The sequence below is a fragment of the Aethalodelphis obliquidens genome, unplaced genomic scaffold (genome assembly GCF_003676395.1).
Source record: "Aethalodelphis obliquidens isolate GAN/ISIS:26980383/991018 unplaced genomic scaffold, ASM367639v1 scaffold23, whole genome shotgun sequence".
Taxonomy (NCBI): domain Eukaryota; kingdom Metazoa; phylum Chordata; class Mammalia; order Artiodactyla; family Delphinidae; genus Aethalodelphis; species Aethalodelphis obliquidens.
In genome coordinates this window covers 7788174-7816127 of record NW_020837967.1, presented here as the reverse complement: position 1 = coordinate 7816127, position 27954 = coordinate 7788174, and the positions used below count along the sequence as shown (strand labels likewise).

The 27954-nt window shown below is 47.2% G+C and overlaps 1 protein-coding gene and 1 pseudogene across 2 annotated transcripts in view; both read right to left on the bottom strand.

Moving 5' to 3' along the window:
* Window positions 1-27954, bottom strand: part of CAMK1D (calcium/calmodulin dependent protein kinase ID) — a 410742-nt gene that overhangs the window by 6523 nt on the left and 376265 nt on the right. Inside the window, exons 7-10 of one of the 2 annotated variants that reach the window (XM_027121645.1) lie at window positions 8454-8566; window positions 6890-6968; window positions 2023-2110; window positions 978-1099 (exon numbers count right to left, since the gene is read on the bottom strand). In XM_027121645.1, the coding sequence (XP_026977446.1) occupies window positions 978-1099; window positions 2023-2110; window positions 6890-6968; window positions 8454-8566 (402 nt within the window). The remainder of the gene's footprint in view (window positions 1-977; window positions 1100-2022; window positions 2111-6889; window positions 6969-8453; window positions 8567-27954) is intronic. The other variant, XM_027121644.1, reaches the window with a different exon arrangement.
* LOC113628280 (histidine triad nucleotide-binding protein 1 pseudogene) lies at window positions 19056-19778 on the bottom strand (annotated as a pseudogene).

Sequence of the window (27954 nt, the reverse complement as noted above, 5' to 3'; positions counted from 1 at the left end):
AACATCGGGATAGCCATAAAGTAAATCACTAAGATGGCTTTGCTGTCAGAGCCACTGTCTGAATCTTCAAGTAAACGATAGATTGTGGGGTTTCCTTTGACCAGAGGGTGGAAATGATTTGCCCTGCGATGTAAATGTGGGCCTAAAGCAGCGTGCAGTTGTGTCAGGGGATGCTCATGGAGATTTCCCGGGAAAACTTAAGGGCTGGACATTCCGGAATGAGGTGGGAGGGCTATTTAAAGAGGAGGGGAACCTTTTTTGAGGCAAACAGGAAGGGGTGTGATGCTCAGAGTGAGACCAAACTGAAGGGTCTCAATGATTATGGAAATGAAGGCCTACCGGGACGATCAAGGCAACTTCTCTGCAGTGCAGAGGAGCCCATGGAAAGGCCTAGTATGAGATTAAGAGAAATATAGAGTGGAGAGTGGGAGAGAAAAATAAGGAGGGTGTGAGTGTGTCCCCCGTGACGTACTATCCCACGCACAGATGAAGGACAACGAAACATTAGTACTATTACTTTGATCCCAAAGCCAACGCACTTCGTATAAATTAGCTCAAATGATTATCAGAAAAAAAAAAAAATACATTTTAAAAGTCAATGAGATCAGACTGTCATATGAGTCTCTGCCATCCCTTCCTCAGTCCCTAAGGGTGATGCCCAATGAGAAGCAAATCAGAACATAAGGAGATGGATGAGGAAGTGTCGGGCTTTTGTCCACACACACGTGGCCGTGTGGGACTCGAGCCTCAGATGTCTTATAAATGGAAACAACAGTAGCTACGGTTGTAGAAATATGAAATAACTAAATTTAAAAAAATATTTAAAAAATAGTGAATAGGATTGTTGGGAGTATTAAATAAGATCAAGTATTCACAGACCCGGACAAACAGTAGCTACTCAGCAAACGAGAGTCCCCCTCTCTCCCTACTAGATTTGTCTCCAACGCCAGTTGGAAAGTTCTGTTTTTGCTACATACGCACAATCTTTTTGGCTGGCCAGACTGAGGCTGCTCGAAACACTTGTATTTGAACTGTCCAGGCTGCTGCCAAGATGTAGTTTTCTCATATGTCTCACGACGGCCGTGGCATTAAACGCTTGCTGAAATTTAAGAAAGGGGAAAGGCAGACAAAATATTCCAGCTAATTAGAAAAGGCCGAGACTGTCTCCTATCATTTATCCTGTTACCCTAAGCAGGTCAAACTTCTGACAACGGTCTCATGATCCACTAGAAAGGAAACTGATGTTGCCTCTTCTTCCAAAAGTACATTCATCCTTTGACCCTCTCCCCCCCAAGAAAATATATTTTGGAGATGAAAAGAGTATTTTTCTTCTGACATAATACCGTGGAATACAGAGTAAACGTAAGCCAATTCCCTCCATAATTTAACAGAATGACTTCTAGAACAAAAGGTGTATTATAATAATAGAGTACCTTAAAATATATTTTAAGCGTTTTAATTTTCTGATTATTGGTGTTTTGTCCTAAATAAAGTAGGTCAGTGGAATTACTGTCTGTGTAGTCTCTAGTTGTTGGTTCTCGTGCAAGAACAGCCAGCTCTCAATTACCCATGCTGTGAGAACACAGGGTAATGGATTAAATCCATCACATTTTTACCAGAATGTATTGATGAGTTCAACTGAAATTTCCTGGGTTTTTTTCCCCCTTTTTATGTCACTTTAATAATAGTCAACGCTTCAAGGTTCCAGCAAAGTGAAGGAAGACAACAGGGATTGTGTTCTTAAGAAACAGCAAATGAGGAAAAGCTGGCAATATTGCTATATTTTTGGATCACAGAGGGGAGATATTATTAAATCATACACTTTATCCCTCTCACACCACGATGCTCTCGCCAAGTCTTAATCCTTATTGGTTAAAATTAGCACACATTTGGGTGAGGCTATGGGGATTCTCATCAAACTTGGGGGATAGTAACACTTAGAAATAAAAAATGCTTGAACTGCAGGGCCAGTTTCGTTTGAGTGGTTAAGTTCACTGGGAATGTAGGAAACACAGGACTTACTCTCCACTTGCTTTTGGCGAAGTTCTTCCGGATCTGGGCGCTGACCGACTCGTGGATGTTTTTGCTGAGGGCTGTGTCACCAGCGATCCTGAAATGGAGGCAAAGATGCTTCTCAAGAGGGTTTCTTGGGGGGAGGGGGGTGTCTGACACTGGGTCCCAAGCTGCTTTCCTGGGGAAGCCATGTCCTGTCCCCTCCCACAGGTCTGCTGAGAGGATGGCGTGTCACTGCCCCTCCAGGCTGCTTATTTCAACGCACAGCTCTTGTCTGAACGTCCATGACCCACCACCACTGCACTCCAAGCCCGGTCCCACCTCCGTACCCTGCACCCCCTCCAGGATGGGTCAGCACCTTCATGATGGGCCACTCTGCCCGGCTCCCCCTTCTTCCCCTTTTCACCCCCATTCCTGCAACATCAGAGTCCACAAGGACAACACAACCTGAATTCAGCTCTCCTCTTTCTCCCCTCCCCCAGCTTCCTACCCGCCGTGTCTCACCTCTGAGGTCTCAAGCGTGCTGGTCTGAGCACCAGACCCCTACCCAGGGTCTCCCCCCCAGCTCCTCTCTGGCATCCCCAGGATCTCTGGTCCATGGACCTGCTCACACCCGGGGCCCACTGCTCCCTTCTGGCTCCATCCCGGCTGACCTGAGCTCTGCCACGTTCTACTCCCCTCTCTCCCCCCGGGGCCCCTCACCTTCTCTGTGCTCAGTGACAGGGTTCCCAGCCTCAGCTCGGCCCTACTTCCGAGCCTACAACTCGGCACACCTACTCCTGCATTTCCTAGAAAAGTTCTCAGAACCGCAAGAACCATGTCGCCGCTGCCTTCCACTGGGTCCTTTACAACACTGGGCAATCTTTTCTCTAGTTCTTGCTTGACCTTAGCCTTCTATTAGCAGGGAGGAAGGGAGGTTTAGCTTCGACCTCCTGTCCTCAGAGTCCCCCCTCATCCTATTACTTCCTCCCTCTGCTTTATCACACCTCTTCTCTCCCCCACCCCGCCCCGCCCCCCATTCGTTCTTACACCTCCCTCTTCTCTCTGGGCTTACAGTCGCCAGTCTCGTTGATGAGCTGGGGGTCCCTCCAGCCCTTTTTTTTTTTTTCCTCCAGCCCATTCTTCTCCCTCACATCCCTTCTCAACCTCAATGCCACCCTCGCTCTACATTTGACCGCTTGGCCTCCCCCAGTCTCACAGGAAGTTGCATTTTGCTCATTCTTTTCTGGGCTTGAAGCCATCCATCTTCCCTTTCCTTTAGCACCAAACTATTCAATTCTGAGCTGATGCCTGATGCCTCAGAAGTAATTTCTTGGATCTCGGAACTGTTAAGGGGCAGACAGATGCCGGGGACACTGACCATACTTTCTGGCTGGCAGAGCCCGTCAGGTCCCAGACTCCGAGGGCCCTGGACACAGACCAGACTGGGCACAGACTGCCGTGTTCAACCGATTTAGGACATGAGAGGAACAAGCTTGGGGCTTATTCAGATAGGAAACCAGCCCTGGATAAAAAATATGTTCCCACCACCAGCCTTTCCTTTTAGGAACCGAAAACATGGCTGGTGGACTCTGGAAGGTAAGTCTGTGCCAGGCTGGGCCTAAGTTTAGAATACCATAGAGTCTGCTATTCCCAGCTCAGAGCAAGACCCCCCCTAAATAGACTCCTCTAGTTTTCCCAGCAGGGCTGAAAATACACAGCTCAGAGGATACTCAGAAACGAACCAAGGCCAGGCAGGTTTCCATCTCCAACAACTGTCAATTGCCTGCTTTCCCCAGATGCACATCAGTGAAGAGAAACACGTGAATGAGCAAATCCACCCGAAAGCCCAGGCACAAGGAAGCTGGGGAGCAGATGTCGTTATTCAGCCTCTCCTCCTGGAGGCCTCACATGAGTGTTTCCTCCTGTTTGTAACAGCTGCATCCTCAGAAAAGGACGCCAGCTCCACCTCGGGGTGGTCAGCTCTTTCTTGGAAACCAGGGGGCAGAAGTGGTGGGAAGGATGGAATTCTCGGGCTGAGCACTGACGAGGGGGCAGAGCCCGCTCCAAACCCAACAGGCCGGCTGGCGGGGTGTCAGGGAGACCCCCTTCCCTGTGGGTGAGCAAAAGGCTGAGAGGGGAGGAAAATGCAAATTTTCAGTTATTCTAGGAACGTTCCGTGCTCACTTCCCACAGTGCCAGGGCGCGCTGCCGCTGGGTAAGGACCAAGCGGGGCACACGGTGGCCCGGAGGCCGCTGTTAAACACTCTTCTTGGAGGTAACGCCACCTCGGCTCACAATAGCTCACGACCTTCCTCACACAGGCAACTGCGCGGGGATACACGTATATGCAGAGCTGATTCACTTCATTCTACAGCAGCAACTAACGCAACCATGTAAATTATGCTCCAGTAAAGGTGTTAAAAAAAAAGAAAGAAAAGAGAGAAAACAACTTAAACAAAAAAAAATAGGCACCGCAACCACGCTGCTGCTCGCGTCGGCCAGGGATCACGTGGGACGCTCAGCGCCCCCAGCGTCAGCATCATTCACCCACAAGACCGGACGTGTGGAGTCTCAGCACTGGAAGGGACCTTGGAGGTCACCCTGTCCTAGGAACTGCACAACGCCCCTGAGACAGGAGACTTCCCTTATGAATCCGCACACACACACCCCTACGTTTCATCTGGGTCTCCCGACGCTCTCTCGCTTCCCTGTTGCTGCCTCTACACTAACAAAGGACGTGGCGTTTATATCAATTCCGCTCCATCAGGCCTGTCTGGCTCTTCTTCTCCACGCACACATCATTAAACTCTTCTCCTCGCCTTTGGGTGTTTTTGTGTTTTGTACACGGTCTGTTCTACCTGCACGGCTCTGATTGTACACTTTTCTAGTCACTTGCTCAAAACAGGCTTGGTGATGCCTGGTGTGTACCCCAAACTCCTGGGATCCATCCCAGTTCCTGTGGTCACCGCAGCTTGGCTGGCTGGAATCCGGGGAGGGGAGGGGTTTCCATGAACACTGAGGAGGGTGCAGAGTTGAAGCCCCCCTGGCTAGCCCAGCCTGGAATCCCCGCCCTACCCTGGACGGCCCGGGTGAGGCTGGCATCTCCGTGAAGTCCTGCTTGACTCTGAGCCCACCTTGCCCCTCTGCCAGGCCCCTGACGGTGAAACTGACCTTTCTCTTCTTTGTTTTTTTTCAAAAATGTCTGGTGAAGGAGAGATGAGGTTTTAACTGGCCTTCCTGCCTTCCACAGAGTGAGGCTGGATCAGTGAACAAGTTCTAGGAAGCAAATCACTTCCCTTCTTTTGAGGTCATTTTCCTCCTCTCTAAGATAACCTCAAAAGCCTCCTACATGAAAGATAAATAAGTACTGGGGTTGTAATGTACAACCGGGTGACAATGGTTAACACTGCTTTATGGCATACTTGAAAGTTGTTAAGAGTAAATCCTGAAAGTTCTCGCCACAAGGAAAATAATTTTTTGTAATTAACATATTAGGCAATGGATATTAAGTAAACTTATTGTGGTAGTCATTTTGCAACATATATGGATGCCAAGTTATTATGCTCTAACACCTTAAACTTATACAGTGCTGCATGCCAACTCTCTCTCTGTAAAACTGGGGAAAAAGTCTCATACAGCTGTAAAAGCCAACTGTTTATAAAATAAGAAAAACTTTCTTATCTTCACTGTCACATACTTTGACCTATCATCCAAAGTGACTTATTAAAAAAATATCAGGCTGACACACAATCAAAACTGCCTCCTTTTCGGAAAATTCCTTCCTTCCCCTTTCCTTCTCCTGTCAGTTTGGGGTGAAGAGCATCATTTTGGAATCTGACAGTTCTGCCTGGAAACATTTCTGGCTTTGCTGTTAGCTAGTTGTGTCCTGTTGGCTAAGTTTCTTTATCTTTCTACGTATATTTCCTTATCTCAGAAATGGAGACAAAAATCTACCTTACAGGATTATCATAAAAGAAAAAATGCGGTGATATTTTAATATGATTAGCACGGGGCCTGGGACATCATAGATGATAAATGACGGCTGTTATTATACATTACAATACTGTGAAGCTGGTCAGGAAAGGACCTTGGGCAGGTCCCCTTTGGAAGGTTAATCAGCATATGAGCATCCGGAGAAAATGCTGCAGGAGACGGTGGAATCAACAGGGAACAGTGTTCTAGAGGACTGGTCGGGGCGGATGTCTCCTGAAGTCAAGGGTCTGCGCGTTGTAGCGGCTATTTTACTACTCCTGGCCTTTGTTTCAAAAAGGAGGCTCACGGTGCTTTAATAAGAGCTTAATGATGCAATTGCTACGTGCCAGATGCACTAAACCCTTTCTGTGTGTGCACGATCTCAGTCACTGCTTACTTCAATCCTGTAAACTAGGTACTGTTATGCTCACTTTAAAGATGAGAAAATTCAGGCTCAGAGAAGTATAAACCCAAAGTCACTGGGTTCAACCCTAGTAAGTGGCACAAAAACAAGGTGGCCTCGGGGCACCGCAGGAAATGTAGTCCAGGATGTCGTAAACTATCAACTCCTCCCTCTGGAGGTGAAGAAACACTAACTTGAAAAGCATCTTAAAAGGAAAAGAACATGTGACCTCAATTCATTTACGGACTGAGTAATAAGTTCAAGGAATAAAACGCCACTCTTAATGCCTCCTTTGGGAATCACCCTCCCTAAAAATGATCCTAAAATACTTCACATGAAGCGAAAAAGCTACAGCTATCTTTTGTGCATCTGCAATTAGTGCCTTCAGAAGACTGTGTCCTCGAGTGTTGGTTTGGGGAAAGGATGAAACCCACGGGCCAGATGGGATGCAAGCTTCACCCGTGGCTTTCACAACGAAGCCCCAGCTGACCGGCATCTCTAGTGGGTGATTCTTCTTACCACGGGTGCCGAGCTGCCTGCTCGCATGTGTATCTTTTATTTGGATCTTTCTCCATCAGGTTCCGAATGAAGTCTTTTGCTGTTCAAAAGGAAGGCACAAGAGGGGGAGTCAGTATGTGGCTTGAGATATGACAATATGATACCAGGGTGCCTCTGTGGGTATCAAGGTTACCATGGAAACACGAGACCAGCCTTCCATGGACACTCGGGACCTGGGACAAAAAGGCAGGTGGTACCAGCATCTGGGGAAAAGGGAAGACAAGGTTTGGGTTTCTGAGTGGTGACCCTGCCTTCCCAGCTCGAAGTCCCTTCCCGCGGGCAGCTAGTGGTGCCTTTGTTTCGGGGAAAAGGTGAAATATCTTTGTTGCCAGGTGCCTCTCGCTCAGCTCACTGCTGCCTTAGGGAGCTGTTTTGCTGACGTCCTCACGTTAGGAGCTCACCGATTCAACAAAGTCGCCCGAGTACGTGGATGCACAGCCCCCCAGAAACCCCCTCTGCAACCCCCGCAGATGATTACAACCAGCAAGCAGGAAATGACGGTGCAGGAGATGCGCCCTGGTGGGGAAGCAAAACTGCTTGGAGGCCCAGGACCAGGTATGACCCAGAGCAGGACACTGAGAACGTGAGAGGTTGGGACCCAGAACCAGAAGATGACACATGCCAGGTGGGAAATCTGTCGCCTTGTGGCGTCTGGCAGCTCCCTGCCCACAGGGCTGGACTTTCGGGGGACAGCTGGGGCCCTTCCTGACTCAGGATAAACTACTCCCCGTGTGGCTCTTTCCTGCAAGCCTTGGAGAACTATAGCCCGGTCCTAGGTGTTGGAAGATTGAGGAAGAAAGCAGGGCATTTCCAGTTAGGAGGAAATAACACAAATAATAAAATGGGATATTTGAATAGCTCATTCATTATTTCATGTGATCCTGACACCACCTACAAGGGTGGGAGTGGTATTATTACCATCTTCATCTTGTCAGGGAGGAAACTGAGGCTGGAGACATTCCATCTGCTTACGTGGGCCTTGGGTTTGATTTTTATCCCTGAGGAGGAAATGGTGAACTTCCCTGGGAATGTTCTGTGTGGCACAGTAGCTGAGACTCGGGCTCTGGAGTGAGGGCGTGGGTTCAAACCCCAGCTCTGCCACTAACCAGCCGTTATTTCACCTTCTGGGGCCTCAGTTTCCTCATCTGTCAAATGGGGCTAATAGTAATCCCCACCTGATAGGCTGTCCTGAGGACTGGGTGGACTAGGCACACGTGCGGAGTTTAGAGTACACAGCACACAGTAAGGAAGCCCAATAAACTCGAGCTAATACTGTCTCACTCCAGAGCACCCAGATCAGGGTACGGCCAGGAGTGGTGGAGAAGTGAGTCCCCACCCCTCAGCCTGGCTCGGGGCACGTGTCCCACATGTGTCCCAAGCCTCTCCTCGCTTCTCAAGTCAAGTCTAAGTGCGTAGCATCCTCAGGAGCCTCAGGACCGTTCTGAGCCTCCGGGGACCGCTGGAGACTCGGGTGGGCTGGGTGTCGGGGTCCCAGGAGCCGCCCACAAGGAGCCGAGAGACCTACCGGAGTCGGAGATGTCGTCCCAGTAGGGGGAGTCGAACTCATATTCTGCCTTGAGAATCTGCTCGAAGAGCTTGGAGTCATTTTCGTCATAGAAAGGAGGGTAGCCACAGAGCCTGGAAGACAAGAGGGTCTCTTGTGAGGATCTGAACCGGCTGAGGACCCAACACCACGTGGTGGCTTGACATCCTGCCTGGGAGGAAGAGCTGTCTTCCCTGGAGTGGAGGAAGCCTGCACCGTGTGCGCTACAGACACAATCTCAGCAAAGGACCCACACGTTCTCTGGGCACACGGGGCACAGAAGTAAAATCGTGACTTCACAGGTAGCTAAAAGGGTTAACCCTGGTGGCGACTGAGGGTCAACACATCTTAACGCTTTGCACGGTATTCACCAGAGTCCTGCACGCCCTGAACACCTACCAGGCCGCCCTCTGTGTATTAACGTTATTGATCTTACTGCCTGGGATATGGTCCCTAACAGATGATGGGTTAGTGAAACAAACAAAATATATGTTTGGTATACATTTCAAGACCTTTCCAGGTTCATTTTATTTAATAAATCATCAGAGGAAGAAAGGGAAATTTTATACACTTGAGTCACCAAATTGCCGCAAGTGGCCCCAGACTGCAGAGTATCACCTCCCGGGCCCGGTTCAGGTATCTGGAGGGTTACAGCTTTGCCCATTAATATGCAGTAAGCAGAAGTTGAGATAAATCTTAATACCATGACCCTTTTTCCACTGAACTGTTTCAAAGTTTTTTTTTTTTTTTTTTTTTTTTTTGTGGTACGCAGGCCTCTCACTGTTGTGGCCTCTCCCGTTGCGGAGCACAGCCTCCGGACGCGCAGGCCCAGCGGCCATGGCCCACGGGCCCAGCCGCTCCGCGGCACGTGGGATCCTCCCGGACCGGGTCACGAACCCGCGCCCCCTGCATCGGCAGGCGGACTCCCAACTACTGTGCCACTAGGGAAGCCCTCAAAGTTTATTTTTAAAAGATCACATGGGAATTCCCTGGTGGTCCAGTGGTTAGGATTCGGCGCGTTCATTACCGAGGGCCTGGGTTTGATCCCCGGTTGGGGAGCTAAGATCCTGCAAGACGCATGGCGCAGCCAAAAAACATTTAAGAAAGAAAGAAAAAAAGAGGATACTAGGATGTTGGTGCAAGAAACTTCTAGTTCTAGAGGTACTGACAGTCATAATAGAAGTAGGAATTTTTGTTAAATACCCCAAATACAATTCGTGCCACGACATTGTGGGTTCTCACTCCCAGGTCTGCTACGGGCTCTGAGGTGATCTTTACCATTAAAGGCCAATGATGCATTTTCTGGACAAAAATGTCCTCATCTAAACACGAAGAGGCCAGACTAGAAAATTCTTAATATTCTTTCTGGCTTTAAGATGCTGTGGGTCTATGTTTCCTCCCCCAATCTGTTTGGCCGGTCCACGCCTGAGGCCCATGGCGGGCAGGCAAGGGCAGCCTCTGGTTGGGACTGGACATCAGGGAGGGGTGAGATTGAGGCTGCGGCCATAAGTGACGGACAGAGTAGAAGGCAAGGCTGGATTCGGGAAGGCCAAGCACAAAGCTGGACGGCGCAGAACTTGGTTCTGGGCCCGAGACAACCCACAGGGTGGCAGCAGCCACAGTGAGAGAGTCCCGCCCCCAGACGAGCCCTGAATCTTCCCACGCAGCCCAACTTTGTTCAAAGCACAGCTACAGCCTAGAGACCAGTTTAATGAGAACAAGTGAACAGGAATCAACAGACTCCAGGCCTTCGAGGGATTTAGGCTGCCAGCAAGTAAGAAATTTAATGAAGGTTCAAAACAGCTTTTAGTACAAATTTGCAGCCGCTCCTGCCGCCCTACACAGCATCACTAGTCGTGCTGCACAGGGGAACGGCCGATGACACTTTTAAAGGCTGTGAGACATTCTGTGGGCTGATAAGATTCAGAATTATCTATCTCTACAAGGTGGATTTAGGGGCTAAGTGCCTGGAAAATTTCATTTTTAAAGATTTGCTCCTTTTGGCGAAGTAAGAGCCAGTGCTTCTGAAACCACGAAGCACATATTTCACTACCCAGGAAAGCCTGCAGCTGAGAGATGGATATGGAAATGTTTCCCATAATGAGGATTTGGGCTACATGAAATGTGCATATTAGGAAAAGCAGACAGGGCAAAATGTTAGTTCATCTTGGAAAATAACGAAATTTTAGATGTGTGAGGTTTTTATTTATTAACTGTGTTTTACTTTACAGTTTGGCTTTCTTTTCAAGGAAAAAAAACTTCAAGAAAATTCCAAGAAAGATTTAATCTTCTTGTGCCAATTTTCTTAAAGTAATCCTGATTTCTTCTGGTTTTAGCTCCTCTTTTGGTGGGGGAGGGGGAGTAAAGAACACTGTGTTTATGTGTCTGTACTGAGCATGGAAGGAAAGGAAATGGATGGAGTTTGGGGACTGAGTTAAAATGAAGAAAGAACATTTTTAAATAAGGGCTGAAACAGAACAGAAGGGCAAGGAGAAGTTGTGAAACCTTCCTCAGATCTAGAAGATTTGCAGAGTTCCCTGGTCAGGCTATTTCGTGAGCAGGTTTGCGTGGTGGGTTCGATTAGGAGAAATGACTTTGAGTTGTTTCTATCTCCACATACAGAATGCTGACTTCCGTGGTCCTGGATCACCCATTTGCAGATTTCATCTCTGTGTTCATATTTCACGTTACCAAACCATTTAAATAATCTACAGATGATCTCACTGTGGGTTCTCAAAGACGATAAAGCCACTCCCAATTGTTCTAGGCCCAAAAGCCCATGGTTCAGAATAACATCTAAGCTTGACAACCCGACAACAGATGGTCACGCCCAACACAGGCAACTCGCCTTCATGGGCTCATCCATTACGTCCATCCCAGCCTCAGGATGGCCATCTGGGGAGAATGCTCCCACCTCCCATCTTCCCTTTGCTGCTTAGTCTGCCATCTCATCTACCTTGGCACACGTACACAAACATACTACTAGATTCTCATGTAGCTTCGACTGAGCACTTATTTGGGGTCAAAAACTCCACCAAGGCGCTTTGCTGTATTATCTCACTTAAACCTCACTCTCCCAGGCACTTCCCTGGCGGTCCAGTGGTTGAGACTCTGCATTTCCATTGCAGGGGGCACGGGTTCAATCCCTGGTCGGGGAACTAGATCCCGCATGCCGCGTGGTGCGTGGTGCGGCCAAAAAAAAGGATTAAAAAAAATAAAATTAAAAAAATATAAAAAAAACGAAAACAAAAAACCCCTCACTCCCCCCGGAGGTGTGCTTCCCCAACACCTTCCCTGTGTCCTTCAGAGCCACCCTCCGCTCTGCTCTGTCCCCGGGAGGCTGACCTGTACGGAGGGTTGACTGAGGGTTGAACTCTCTGGCGTCTGGTAGGGGGTTGGCCAGTGGGGTCCCCAGGGGAGATGAGGGAGGAAGGAGGAAGTCAGGGCAGGGTGAGTGTTGCCCTGAGCCTTCCCATCCAGCGCTCAGGCTGGTTACAGCCCTGGGCTGAGGGCCAGGCTGCTCTCAAGGGAGGGGACTCTACCAGACTCCCTTGGGTGTGGTAACTGCTTTCTCCCTCCCCCAATCACCGAGGGTCTAAGGGTGCTTACGGCTCAGCTGCTATAAATCTCAAGGTCCCAGTGCTATTCCTTGTGGTCCCCTCACACCAGATCCGTGTATACAGTCCCTCATACAATCCTCATTTTAAAGGTAGAGAAACGGGGCTTCCCTGGTGGCGCAGTGGTTAAGAATCCGCCTGCCAAGGCAGGGGACATGGTTCGAGCCCTGGTCCGGGAAGATCCCACATGCTGCGGAGCATCTAAGCCCATGCGCCACAACTACTGAGCCTGTACTCTAGAGCCCGCAAGCCACAACTACTGAGCCTGAGTGCTACAACTACTGAAGCCCATGCTCCACAACAAGAGAAGCCACCGCAATGAGAAGCCCACACACCGCAACTAAGAGCAGTCCATGCTCGTCACAACTAGAGAAACCCTCATGCAGCAACGAAGACCCAACACAGCCAAAATTAAATAAATAAATTTATATTAAAAAAATAAAGGCAGAGAAACTAACTTGCAGCAAAGTCAGGACGTCAGCCCTACCTGTCTGATTCCGGGTCTGTGTTCTTAACTGTTTTGCCTGTTCACTAAAGGGAAGGAGGCTTGAGAACTGAACCTTATGTCTCAGTCTTGACTTTGCATTCTCTCTGCAGGCCATTTCATTTGCCCACCGGTCCCTTCATCTGCAAACAGAACCTGGCGACTGAACGCTACTTCCCCAACCTCATTTCCCACACTCTGGGTCTAGTAGCTAAGATGCTTGGGGCTGGTTCGCTGCCCACTGGGCACTTTTTGTTTCTGGACCAAGGTAAAGGTATGCACTCTACCTGGGCTGCCCTCCCCTGGCCCCTTCCATCGACTCTGGCACATCCCTGGAGACCGGCTGCCATGTTACTAGTAAGACCCAGTGCCCTGCTGCCAGGTGGGGTCGGTGCCCTGCTCTGTGTCCCCACGGCAGCGGACAGAGCTCCGTGGTGACACTTCCTACACTGCACACTGCCCTGACCTGTCCACAAGCTCCTTAAGGCAGGACCGTGTCTTATGTCTTACTTTTGTCTTTGGATTTTCAGTGTCCAGCCCAGGGTCTACCCATGGCAGATCCTGAGTAAATGTTTGGATGAACAAAGATGCTCTTGAAAAAGAGGCTTCATCGTTGGCTGCTGAGCCCCCGGATGGGCTCTGGAACAGAGACATGGATGACGGATGAAGGATAGCCCACCACTGCCCAGCCCAGGTAGCTGTCAAAGTTCCCACCTACCCCGACTCCTCCCTCCTGTACCTCACCCCTCTCAGGAGGTGGCAAAAAAGCAATGCTCTGTGTCATTGACAGATGTTCCAGAAGAACCCAGTGTGCAGGGCAAGGTGCTGGGGGCAACCTGGCCTGTGTTTGTAGAGAGAATGCAATGGGTTATCTAAAATGCCACTTTCGTCTTGTGGACAAGGTTCATAAAGGAGAAGGTTTTCCATGAAGAGCACTTTGAACATAAATGAATGCGAAAATTGGCCATGGCCAACCATGGCTGATTCACCAGGGCACAGTTATTCTTGGAAAATGAAATGCTGTGATAGCATAAGAGCTCCTGTTGAGAGGTCCTGAGACTTGACTGTGGTAATTATGCTACATTAAGAGACCTTCTTCCTCCTTGCTTGCCCTCGGCCATGTATATGCGTCCCTATAAAAATGGACGCCTGCTGAAAAGATTTGCAAATAATGATCAGTTGTTACCTCTTTTCCCCTTTTATGTAACTTTATTATAATTCACCTCAACCTTCTATGTTCTTGCATATTTCTTGGACCTTTGAATTACAGATTTAAGGTTCTGCCTTTCCTTACGGCTTTTGGTACCAGAGACAGACACAGAGAAGACGGGAAGGAGCTGGTATCAGAAGTGCTGGTAGGCGATGAGATGTCACCTGTTAGGACGGCTATTATCAGAAAAATAGAAGTTAACAAGTGTGGGGATGTGGAGAAAATGGAACTCCTGTGCACCGTTGGTGGGAATGCAAAATGGTGCAGCCAGTATGGAAAATGTTACAGAGGTTTCTCAAAAAATTAAAAATGGAACTACCATGTGATCCAGGAATCCCTCTTCTGGATATATTCCCAAAGGAAATGAAATCAGTGCCTTGAAGAGATATGCATGCTCCCATGTTCACTGCAGCATTATTCACTATAGCCAAGACATGAAAACAATCTGTGTGTCCACTGATGGATAAATGGATAAAGGTGTAGACAGGGAAGCCATACAGGCAGGCGGCTGGCTTTGCAGCTGTGAGGAAGGTGGCTCTGAGGCAGAAGACAAGTTAGCAGCTGTGCTCCGGCAAAGGAAGGACAGGACGGCGCAGGGGGTGGTAGTTGGATCGGGGGAACAGATTCTAAAAGAGTTTAGAGGGAAAGCCGGGAAGATTAGGTGATCAGTGGCGTGGAGAGGGAAGGCCAGGATGCCTCCCAGGTCCCCAGCATGGACACGGGGGCTGCCGTCAACCGTGGTGGAGAACACAGGGGTAAGGGTGGGTCTGAGGGTGGCCCTGACACGTCACTGTGGCACCTGGCAATTAAAACTTCTCTTTTCGGTGGACACGGTCCCCCCCTTGGGGAAGCAGCTCTGGGAAGCTGTGTCCTTACAGTTAGAAAATCAACACCTAATATTCCACCCCAGCCTGGCTTCTGGAAAGACAGATGGCAGGAGCATGCTTGGGACCACTGTGGCCTGTCGGTGGGAGAGAAGGATGGAGAAAAGTGAACCTGGGTCTCTACTCAACCAAGTCCGACTATGGTCACATCCAGTAGCCTTTGTTCAGCCCTTTGCTCCACCACAGAGCTGCAAGGGGATGCAGAGGATAGAAAATCTGCTGTCCAGACCCTGTGGAACTCGGTAGGGCTGGGCAGAAGTCCAGGCCTGCCTCACTGACCCAGAGTAACTGCAAAATCAAGTAACACGTATAAGCAAGTTTTCTGACCACCTGAAATATACATCTTAAGTGCCCAAACATATGGCAAGTATTATACATAAAAAGCATCTGAGCGCAACAGTCCACACTGATGACTGAATCATCGTTAGGGAACAGCAACCCAGACCTTGCCCTTTAGTCTAATTGGAAGAAGGGCTCTGAAGGTGAAGAGAGAAGTGATTTTTCAAGGGAAGATGTGTTGCTGTTCTCTGAGGACTGACTTTGCTTTCGGACGAGTTTCGTGATGTGGTTGCCTCAGCCTGGGATTTAGAGAAATAAAGACACAGATTCAAATCCTGGCTCCAGCAAGTCCTGGTGGAGTGACTTAGGGGAAATTATATAGTGTCTCCCGGTCGCAGGTTCCTTTGTGAAAGGAGGATAACAAGGCCCACCTTATACAGAGATATTGTAACATATATAACATACACTATATACTAATCTATACTACATATAACACATACACATGGATTGATGGGTGGATACAGATAAAAGATATACCATTTGAAAGCGCCTGTCACACAACAATCACTATATCCCAGCTGTCCACCCTTATCACCACTTCTTCTCTTTTCCATCCCACCAACCCCATCTCACTTTTCAGGCTCCTTCAGCTGAAATACTGTGCACTGGGACCCCGCTCAGCATCAGGAAGGCCAATGGGAGGGGGAGAGAACAGACGAGTCCTGAGGGACTCAGTTTACATTCTAAATGTGAAAACAAAGCAACATATTTTAAAATTTTGTAACTAGTCTCAGAATCACCCACGAATGACCACACATCCCGACCTAAACTTCTAAACTGCTCTAGAAGGGAAGGAGAGAGGTGTTCCCTCTGGTCATGATTCTGTGCCCTGCGTGATGGATATGAGGACAGGATGTCCTGGAGACCTGCTTTTCAACCTTAATCTTTGTGGGCCGGTATTTCCAAGCATTTTGCCAAGGAGCCCTCAATTCTAGGAATAGCTCAAGCCTCCCTGAGAACACTTACTCAAAGGTATATTTATGAAGAAAGAATATTTTTATGCAATTGAGCAAAACAACAGACCTGCACGTATACTGCAAACCAGAGGAGCCACATAGGGCCCACCCAGGCCCCATGGGTCTCTGAAAAAGACAAAGTCAATCAAATCTGGGCGTCCCTCCTCTGGATGCTAGTCTGTTGGATATGTAACAACCACTGGACAGCCACCAGTTCACCCTTTGTCTTGGCTGTCAGTAGTTATTCAACAAGTGTGTATTGGATGAATGTCTGGGATCCCATACTAAGGAATCTGGGTTGTATTTGTCTTACTCTGGTTAATAGGACAGACTTTTAAAAATAATAAAATAAAGCAAAAAGCATTTTAAGCTGACAAATCTCTGGCAATTAGCTGCAAAGCCCAGCAAAATAGATTTCAGCGTATTATTTGGATTTATAGACCAGAATGACCAATGAGACCCGAATGTTTACAAAAATGTAATGCAATTACTTCAGCAACTAGAGATTGGATTATGTGCATGCCAGAGCTTTCTCCTTACAAACTTGGAAGAGACAAGGGAAGGTTCATGTATTAGAACCACATGCAGGCTGATTTCAGCAAGGCATCGCTGGTGAAATGCAATGGATAAATGTCCCACGTCACCCCTGAGATTTGGTTCATACGTTGAACGCTGAGAAGGAGGAAGCAGATCAGGCAAAGACCTAGAGGAGGAAGGAAAGGGACACTGGAAGGTAGATGGGAAACACATCCCTTAGAAAGTTTATACACACCAGAGCTGAAGATTGGGAGCCAGGCAGGAGGGGAAGAAGAACAAACACTTCCCCAAGCGTGAGAAGTTAGCAGCATACTCCACTTGGAGTAAAATAGTTTAAAAAAATTCTGTACACAGTAAAGGGTTAGGCTGGACAAGACATCATGCAAAGCTGCTGTGTTGTGATCCAGGGTTCTACTTCCAAGTGTATAACTTTTTGATTCTTGCATCAGCCAAACGGACAGCACCTCCAGGAAGTCTGGGGGATGAGCACAGAGGCCCCAAGCCTCCTCCTGCAGGTGAGGTACAACTGAAGGAGGTTCGGACAAACCCACTCCCAACTCAGCTCCTGCTGACAGTGGATCGGAGGGCTTGGTGGGGAGGAGAGGGTGAGTGAGGGGAGCATCCAACAGCTGGGATGTTGTGTTAGGAGAAACACAGCGAGACTTTCAGCAGAGTGATGGACCTGCACCAAGGGGTGCAGACGTCCAGTCTGGAGGCGGTTAACATGCGCACTAACTGATGGTTCTGAACCCCGGCGGATTCCCAGCTCGACTTTTGCATCTAGACTTTGCTTTTTTTGTTGTGGGGCTCTTGCTCCCTCCCTCCCTCCTCCATCCCCCCAGTGTCCTTCTCTCTCACGTTCTGCTTGGGAAGCAGTTATGAATCTGTGCAGACTAACAGCCGTGCTTGGGAGATGCCTTGGTACCTCCATCCTGTTGGCCTTGGCTTTATTTTATTTTATTTTTTTTGGTTATCTACCTGATTTATTAGCAATAGTTTGACCAAATCAATGGGAAAGTCAATAAGCCTAAGGAAAGTAGACTCAACCTTCTTATATATAATATATAATCCCTCCAAAACTCCTCCCCCGCCCCAGACCTTCCCTCATAAAAAAGTCATAAAAATACGTAAAGCCATAAAGTATTAGGGGAAAATTTTTTTTTATAAATCCTCCTAGGGTGGGAAAGGCTCTTAAAAATATGAACTAAATTAAAAATTGATACATTAACTATATAAATATTTTAAACACCATAAACAATGTAAAAAAATGACAGTTGGAAAAAACTCACTTGTAAGACATATACAGCCAATTTCCCTAATCCACTCCCCCTGAATTTTTAAAATCACTAATAAAATTAAACATTTAGAAGAAAAACAATTTGCAATAAAATGTGTCAAAATCTACTAAAATGGTCTTAGGGATTAAAAACGAAAGGAACTCATGAACATAAAGAGAACGAGAGAAGAGACAAAGCAGGCAAGAAGTATTAAATAAATTTTAGAAGCTGGAAAGTGCCTACGTGAAGGAAAGGAAAGAAGCAAAACTATTTGCCCTGTGCAACCTTAGAGAGGCTAGGGTGCATGACAAGACCAAAAAACAAAAAGGTTTGCTGTCAGCCTACATAAGAACTCAAACCCTGAGATCTCCCCCCAACTCTACACAGCCAGAGTCATGCATAACTAAAAAATTTTTGCGAGTGTGCACATACACATTCACAACGATGAGTTTTCAATTTGGAGAGTTAATTCTAAATAATATATTTTCAAGTCTTTATAATCAATAGCTTTAGGTAACAAGGAAACACCATTGGATGGCTTCACATGGTCATCAAAGGTTCTGTGACAAATCTACTTTCATCCCTTCCACGCTACCCAGTAGTCCAGGGGAAACATGTGAGCTGGACAAAAAGCATTTTTGTTACACCTACAACTGTCACTTTCTGGATCAATTACATCACATGCTCCTTTGTTCTTAGAAAATAAGAGAACTGGACTAGAAAATCTTCTCCTGGACTAATAGTTGACCCTAAAAGGATATTTCAAAGCTAAAGCTAAATTTATGAAAATTTTAAATTTGTCTTCAAAGATCAGTCACAGCATTATTGCCACGTACATATGCTGAGTCCTCCTCGGGGAGAAAAAACAAAAAGCTCCCAAATTATGAACTCCACCTTCAAACATTCCAACAAATATTTAAAAAAAAAGAAGTCAGGGCTTCCCTGGTGGCGCAGTGGTTGAGAGTCCGCCTGCCGATGCAGGGGACAAGGGTTTGAGCCCTGGTCTGGGAAGATCCCACATGCCACAGAGCAACTAGGCCCATGAGCCACAACTGCTGAGCCTGTGCGTCTGGAGCCTGTGCTCCGCAACAAGAGAGGCTGCAATAGTGAGAGGCCCGCGCACCGCGATGAAGAGTGGCCCCTGCTTGCCACAACTGGAGAAAGCCCTCACACAGAAGCGAAGACCCAACACAGCCATAAATAAATAAATTAATTAATTAAAAAAAAAGTCAAATACAGAATTCAGACCATGCAACAATGTCTTTTATTATGTATGGGTTTTTTAAATTATTCTGCAATCTCTCCATACACAGGCAAAAAAAGTATTATTTTGCGTATTGGAACTTGCAGACCTGATCGCTGCATAGAGAAGGGAAAATCATCCGTACAACACGCTTACCCAGGAGGCCAATTCATCTGCCAACCTCCAAGAACATGGAGATGAACATGACAGACAGACTGTCCCCCATCTGAACCTTCATTCACCACCACTCGATAACGCTTCTTCAGGCCCAGATCAGCAGCACATTTCTTGCCAAAAATCATTAAATGTCCAAGAAGACTTTCATCGTCATCTTCTGCCGAAGAAATCTGGGATATATGTTTCTTGGGTATCACCAGAAAATGTGTTGGTGCTCGAGGGGAAATGTCGTGGAAAGCAAGACACTGGTCATCCTCATAAATGATTCTGGCTGGGATTTCCTTATGAATGATCTTCCTGAAGATTGTGTTCCCACCAGGCCGGGCGGCCTGAGCCTTAGCGATCTCATCTGCCATTTCGGCCTCCCTCCTGCGTGGCCGGCTGGGGAGAAGCTGGTCTTGGCTTTTGACTGAACTTTTCACTTGTCCCCTGGCCTCCGATGGCTCTCTCCCAAGGCACTTCTGAGGATGATTAGAAACTGTTTTCATTCTCAGAGGGGCATCCCTGGAAGTGCATTGTGAGAGCACAGCAAGGTGATCGGAAGCCGGAAAGCGGTCTTGTGTGTGGCCTGACTCCGGTGCACCTGTACCTGGCACTGAATCATGGGTTCCTGGTCCCTCCATCTGAACCACCTCCACAAGTGTTTCCAGACTTGCTGGTGTGAACTGGTACCTCTCCCCTTCCCACCTCCATCTCTTCCCCTCCTGGGCACAAACCCTGCTCAGACTAAGTGGTCTGAATTCATGACTCTTGTTACTACAGCTCCTGGCAAGCTGGCCATTTCTCTCTCTGTGCCCCTTTTGGTTTTTTAACTATCTCTGTACTGCCTCCCTTCTGTCTCTGTGCTGCAGTGCTACATTCCAGGCGGTAAATCTTTTAAAACATAATAAAAGCCTCTTTTGATTCTTTCATTTGCTCGGTGTGGTGCTAGACGAATTCAACATCCTGATATTCAGAGATTATATTTTTCCCATTATTAAGTGTTGGTGATATATATTTATTTATTTATTTTTGGCTGCATTGGGTCTTCCTTGCTGCGCGCGGGCTTTCTCTAGTTGCAGTGAGCAGGGGCTACTCTTCGTTGTGGTGCGCGGGCTTCTCACTGTGGTGGCTTCTCTTGTTGCGGAGCACGGGCTCTAGGCGCACGGGCTTAGTTGCTCCGCGGCCATGTGGGATCTTGCCGGACAAGGGCTTGAACCCATGTCCCCTGCACTGGCAGGCGGATTCCTAACCACTACGCCACCAGGGAAGTCCCAAGTGTTGGTAATATATAAGTTCAACGCCGGATCAAACCTTCCAAGTTCTATTTTAAAAATTATATCTCAAATTGAATGGGACATCTTTTATCAAACACAGTAAGCACATCATCTCCTTAGATAATTGGGTCTTGGAGGATAAACCATCGACCTCCCCTGCCTGACAGCCTTGCCGATATTTGAAGACAGTACTTCCAAGCCCAGATCACCGTACACTGCTCTTACGGAGCCTTCCTCAAGTCCCGGGCAGGGTTCCCATCTCTCCCCTGGGAACTCAGCCTGCTCTTGCCTCCCATCTCCGTAACAGCCAGCAAGACTGGATTGTAAGTTATCTGTTTACTGTCTGTTGCCACAGTAGCGACTCTGTGGCCAGGCAGCAATGAATCCAGCTCAGCAGCCCCATGAGATTGCCGGGCACATATTAGGATCAATAAATGTTAGGTAAGTAAATATCCCGATGCATTTAGATACTTAAATGACAGTTTCCAGGAGATGATGCTTTACGTGAAATGTTTTTCCATTTGGCCTGAGGCGGCACCATTCAGTGTGTAAAAGGAGCCATTCCCTTCCTGCTTCTCCCACTGGGTGCCCTCTCTATCTGGGGCTTTGCAAAGACAAAGGCACAGATACGGGTGGATTCCACCCTCCACGAGGTCACCGGCAGGAAGCTGCTCTCACCACCACGGAAGATGCAGAACTTCTTCACCTCAGTGACACGGCTTGTAAAATTTCCTCCATCACCCTGTGCCTGTCCCCGCACTCACTTTTTGAAACCAGGGACTATTTTATGTTGGGCTCTTTCCTAAGGGCTAGAGGTGAACCAACTGTCAACAGACAACCAACCGTCTTTCTTCCAAAGCAGCGAAGAGAGGGTCACAGGCCCATCAGCAAAGCTGAAATATGGTCAAGCAGGACTTGTGAACAAAAGGCGTTTAGGCAGCCACAGGGTCCACTCAGTATAGACTATGGCGGGGGACGGGGCGAGAACTGGGTATCTTTCTGAAAACCCTCAGAAAGCAGCCACACTGAAGTGCAGTTGGCGAAGTAAAATCCGTGAACCTGTGAATTATAACCAACCATCAACGCCTGCTAAAACAAAAACGGTGAGGCTGGAATGACAAAGGAAGGGTGTAGGGTAGTGGCTGGTCTTCAAGGCAGGAGGAAGGAGCAGCCGGTGTACGAACTGTCTGCGCGCACCACTCTGACCGGCCGATGCGCACACCCGTGCACCTTGTCAGAGATCACCTTTGGGAGAGAAAGGTGACCCGGAGCCCATGACAGCCTTTATGAAAACACCCAAGGCCATCCAACTCCACCCAACTCCACCCAACTCCACTGCTCTGATCCCTCATTCACTACAGAAATTCCCCATTTGAATTTGCTTTCTCCTGGAGCTTTTCTCCCGGAACTTGCTAGTTTGATGACGTGCATATCCTATGAACTCACAGGGCATGCCTCTCATTATGATTTAATAAATGGACACTCTAGTTGTGTGTGTGTGTGTTTTAATCTCTTTGGAGTCTGGCTAGTGTGAATCAGTTCACTGGGATCACCTGAGCAACATGAAGCACCAGATCTGATTTCGTTTCTAAACGTCTAAAGCCAAAGTTCAGACCATGAACGCATGGTGGCCGGAATGCGGCTACGTGTCCCACGTTGCTGTAGCATATGAATATCAGATGATTGCTGCCTGCTGACAACGCCAGTTCATTATTCCTGTTAGTGTTAACCACCCTCATACTGAGAGTACTAGTAACAACCATCACAATACCCCAGGCTTGGATGTTCACTGGGGTTCAGTAATTATGATGCATTCTCTCCTGCTGAAGCTTGGGTTCATGCCGCCTCCCTGGGACATATGTATCCATAAAGAGGCAGCTGTCAGTGGTTGAAAGAATGGTGACTACTTTGGTGACGAGCATCTATTGTCTCAGAAAATGGATGTAGCATGCGGGTTAAGCATTCTTAGTTCCATTCTTACAAAGCTAATTATGCTCTGTGCATTGGCCAATTTAGTTCTGCGACCTAGTTTAGAAAACTGAACCATGCAGGAGGCCAGTCAGAAAGTAAGGCTGTGACCAAAGGTATTTGCCTGGGATTTTCTCTAGGCAGAGAGGTCACAGGTCACAGCACGGGTAAGTACCCTCACCACCCACGGGAAGTCCACCCTAACCGTCCAGCCTGCCCTGACGCCCTAATCTCCTTAAGATCTCAGTGTTTATACCAGCAAACATTCACCATGTTTCTCCACAACATGCTGTATCCCTGGGCAGAATGTAGGCAAGTGATCATTCAACAATCTCCTTGAATTCGTCAGTAGAAAGGTAGCCTACACGGAATCACAAGATAGAGTCTGGACAACGAGATGCTGATTCTCATCTTGAGTGGGGAACTTCATTGCCTTGGAACTTGGGCTACCTTGGCTGAGCCAACCTCATCAGCCTGGACACCAGCAGATTCATCACGGTGTTCAGCCCACTCCATCCTCAATCCTTCCCAGCAGCTTCGGCTACTCAGGCAAAGATGTGTTCTGCATGCCCTGATCCCCAAAGGAAGATTCCTGGGCAGGGTAAGGACCTATCAAAAGGGTTTTAAAAACATGAGTCTCCTTGTTAGGAAAAGATATCTCTCCTGCCAAATGATGGATAACAGAAATGAGTGTGGAGATCCAAAGAGAACCAATTCATCAAGGACCTGCACTGACAAAATGAAGAATGTTTGCATGGCACACGGAGAGGAGAAATGCGGTGTCTGTCACAGCCACCGTTGCTGCAACCTGATATCTCAGTGTGACAGGTTTATCAAAGGAAAATAATACCGCTGCACCCCCCAGATGGCAGAGACTAATCTCTTTCCCATTACAGGTGATGTGAAGAATGAGGGGCTCTGCACGGATCCCCAGGGGATAGCCGGCTTCCCCTGTGTGCTTCCTATTGGTCACGACCCACTCAGCAGCCTTCCTCACCAGTCTTCAGATCCAGGATGGGATGGGAAGACCGGGCACAGAGAATCCGTGGGAAGTAGCCAGAGTCTGAGGCTGAGGTCCACGAGTTCTAGCTTCTGACACTAGTTCAACCTGGAGCCAGCCTTGTGCTTCTCTGCTTATGTTAGACTTTTTCAACCTTCTAGACATCACTGGAATAGTGGTGCCCCCTTCCTGAATACTCCCATCCTCCTCAATGGTGGCTTCATCCTAGAAGCTCCTAGAGCTGTACACAAGCCTTGTTGTCACTCAGTCTACTTCGGAAACTACTTGTCCCGCCGTATACATCGTTAGTACTCTGATGAGAGGCATCATGTCTTTGTCATCCTGATTATCTTTAGCACCTACTGCAGTACCTGGAATAGAGAATGTACTCAAGAAATGCCAGTTGTTGACACTGCTAATGGATGATTTTTCTTTTTGGTTGCACCGGGCAGCATGTGGAACTTCCCCAACCAGGGATCGAACCTGTGCCCCCTGCAGTGGAAGCGTGGGGTCTTAACCACTAGACCGCCAGGGAAGTCCAATGATAATGATGAATTTGAGACCAGTGGTTCTCCAGGCATAGACCTATTATGTAGCAATTTATATCTAGGATTTGGCCTTTCCCTCATAAGGATCTGAACATCTTGGAAGGTACAAATGAGACGTCCAAAGTCCATTCATTCTCTGCTTGAGACTCTCAGAGCTCTGGAAGGCACCAAGGAAGACAAAAACCCAGGCTGCCATTTTGAAATCTGACACAATCATGAAATCAACCTGAGACTCATCCCTGGGGTAAAGCTACTGGTGACCAGGTAACCGTCAAGTTTATGCTTATCAAGTTTGTACTTAAAATAGAAACAAAGAAATACAGTATTTCTTTGCTTGATGCTCTACATGACCCCAACCAAATATTGTATTGTACACTGCAATGATAAGGATTTGGATGTCCTACTGCTCAGATCATACCCAGATTTATATCTCCACACATGCTTATTTATACTAGTCAGTGGGTATCCCAAAGGCGTCTCAAGTTCAACATGCCCAAAACGAAATTCTTGATCTCACCTACCCCCTAAATTTGTTCCTACACCACTCTCCTAGCCATCTGCCCCAAACTTGGGTTTATCCTTGAAACATCCCTCTCCTTCATTCTTCACATCCGAAGTATATCTACCACTCCTCCTCCATCCCTGCCCCACTGGTAGAAGCAACCATTACCACTCATCTGACCTAAGCCTCTGAACCAGTCTCCACACTCCACTTCTGCTCTGTCCAATCCCTTGTTCACAGAGTAGCCAGAATAACACTCGAGTGAAAATCAGATCACGTCACACCTCTGGTCAACCCTTCTTTGGCTTCCCACCACACTTGGGTTAAAACCTAAGCTTTCTTCCAGGTCTCTCCTTCCTCTGGCTCTTGCTGATATCCTCCTGTCTTGATACTCTAACCATGTTGGCCTTCTGACATTTTCCTACCTATGGGCCATGACGGACATGGTTCGTTACCTACTGCAAATCCAATTCCTGCCTTCTTCCTCACTAGCAGCACTGTGATTTCATTCAAGGGTGCACTGCGCTGTCATACGAACGTTTGATATCATTGTTATTATAAAGTGGGTGCCATGCCCAACCTGAAGCATCCATGTTTTAAGGGGAATTTGCTGTAATACTTTCACTAAGCTTCGGTCAACCAAACCATTTACTATGGACTGACTTCTGTAATCCAAATTCATATGCTGAAACCCTACCCCCACAACATGATGGTGTTTGGAGATGCTCCTCTGAGAGGTAATTAGGTTTAGATGAGGTCATGGGGGTGGGGCCCTCATGATGGAATTAGTGCCCTTATAAGAAGAGATACCAGAGAGCTTTCTCTCTCTGTCTCTCTCTCTACCATGTGAGGACACAGCAAGAAGGTGGCCATCTGCAAGCCAGGAAGAGGGTTCTCACCAAGAACCAAACCAGCTGGCACCCTGACCTTGGACTTCCAGCCTCCAGAACTGTGAGAAATAAATGTCAGTTAGTTAAGTCACCCAGTCTGTGGTATTTTGTTAGAGCAGCAGGAGCTGACTAAGGCACCACTGCTTGGTTTTAAACTGCTTATCCCAATAATGCAGTCCACACCTCCTCATAGGTGTACTGATATATCATACCCCGATGCCAAGACTTCAGGGAGATAATTATATATACAATTATAGAATACAAAGGGAATCTATAGACATTAGTGCAGATCAGAGCAGTGGTTCAAGATTCAGGACAGACGTAATGGAACAAATAAGCAGAAGGCCAGATAAGGGCTATTTTGTTTTGCTTAGCCCCATGGAAGATTTCTGTAGATAACACCCGCTTTGGTTCTTTGCTAGAAGGGGACTGGCTTATCATTCATTTCTCTAAGTCTTTCACAGTCAAGTTGGGTGAGGATAAGAATTTTAGTCGAGGGTTTAGGGAGCCAGGTAAATAACACAGGGCCCATGGCCAGTATCTGCTCATCCAGGACCCTCCAATATGTATGCAAAATTGTGTGAGTGTGAATTTATTAGGGAAGAGGGTCCACAGCTTTCATTAGATTCTCAAAAGGGTCTGTAACCCACCTCCCCCCACAAAAAGGATGAAACCACTGCAGAAGATGGCCAACGTGACTTGGAACTGAAAGCATTCTCTAGGTGCAGTGTGTTAGTTTTGCAGCTCAGATGAACCTGGCTTTTACCTAATTCCATAAGTGGGAGCCCTACAGGCCAAATATATTATAATGGATAAATTCTCCTGTGATAATGACAAGAATCTACAGGAGCTGTCAGCTAAATCCTCACTCAACTATAAATGCTGCCCAGTTGAATGTATGCTGTAGAAAGACCATTTGCCTCTCAAATAATGAGGCAAAGCCAATACAGGGGGGACGTTTCCAGCATTCCCTGAGGATGCCACTGTCAGACCTTTCTCCCATCACAATCCCTCATAGCCTTTTTTTTTTTTAACATCTTTATTGGAGTATAAGTGCTTTACAATGGTGTGTTAGTTTCTGCTTTATAACAAAGTGAATCAGTTATACATATACATATGTTCCCATATCTCTTCCCTCTTGCGTCTCCCTCCCTCCCACCCTCCCTATCCCACCCCTCCAGGCGGTCACAAAGCACCGAGCTGATCTCCCTGTGCTATGCGGCTGCTTCCCACTAGCTATCTACCTTACGTTTGGTAGTGTATATATGTCCATGCCTCTCTCTCGCTTTGTCACAGCTTACCCTTCCCCCTCCCCATATCCTCAAGTCCATTCTCTAGTAGGTCTGTGTCTTTATTCCTGTCTTACCCCTAGGTTCTTCATGACATTTTTTTTTTCTTAAATTCCATATATATGTGTTAGCATACGGTATTTGTCTTTCTCTTTCTGACTTACTTCACTCTGTATGACAGACTCTAGGTCTATCCACCTCATTACAAACAGCTCAATTTCGTTTCTTTTTATGGCTGAGAAATATTCCATTGTATATATGTGCCACATCTTCTTTATCCATTCATCCGATGATGGACACTTAGGTTGTTTCCATCTCCGGGCTATTGTAAATAGAGCTGCAATGAACATTTTGGTACATGATTCTTTTTGAATTATGGTTTTCTCAGGGTATATGCCCAGTAGTGGGATTGCTGGGTCATATGGTAGTTCTATTTGTAGTTTCTTAAGGAACCTCCATACTGTTCTCCATAGTGGCTGTACCAATTCACATTCCCCCAGCAGTGCAAGAGTGTTCCCTTTTCTCCACACCCTCTCCAGCATTTATTGTTTGTAGGTTTTTTGATGATGGCCATTCTGACTGGTGTGAAATGGTATCTCATTGTAGTTTTGATTTGCATTTCTCTAATGATTAATGATGTTGAGCATTCTTTCATGTGTTTGTTGGCAGTCTGTACATCTTCTTTGGAGAAATGTCTATTTAGGTCTTCTGCCCATTTTTGGATTGGGTTGTTTGTTTTTTTGTTATTGAGCTGCATGAGCTGCTTATAAATTTTGGAGATTAATCCTTTGTCAGTTGCTTCATTTGCAAATATCTTCTCCCATTCTGAGGGTTGTCTTTTGGTCTTATTTATGGTTTCCTTTGCTGTGCAAAAGCTTTGAAGTTTCATTAGGTCCCATTTGTTTATTTTTGTTTTTATTTCCATTTCTCTAGGAGGTGGGTCAAAAAGGATATTGCTGTGATTTATGCCATAGAGTGTTCTGCCTATGTTTTCCTCTAAAAGTTTGATAGTTTCTGGCCTTACATTTAGGTCTTTAATCCATTTTGAGCTTATTTTTGTGTATGGTGTTAGGGAGTGACCTAATCTCATACTTTTACATGTACCTGTCCAGTTTTCCCAGCACCACTTATTGAATAGGCTGTCCTTTCTCCACTGTACATTCCTGCCTCCTTTATCAAAGATAAGGTGACCATATGTGCGTGGGTTTATCTCTGGGCTTTCTATCCTGTTCCATTGATCTATCTTTCTGTTTCTGTGCCAGTACCATACTGCCTTGATTACTGTAGCTTTGTAGTATAGTCTGAA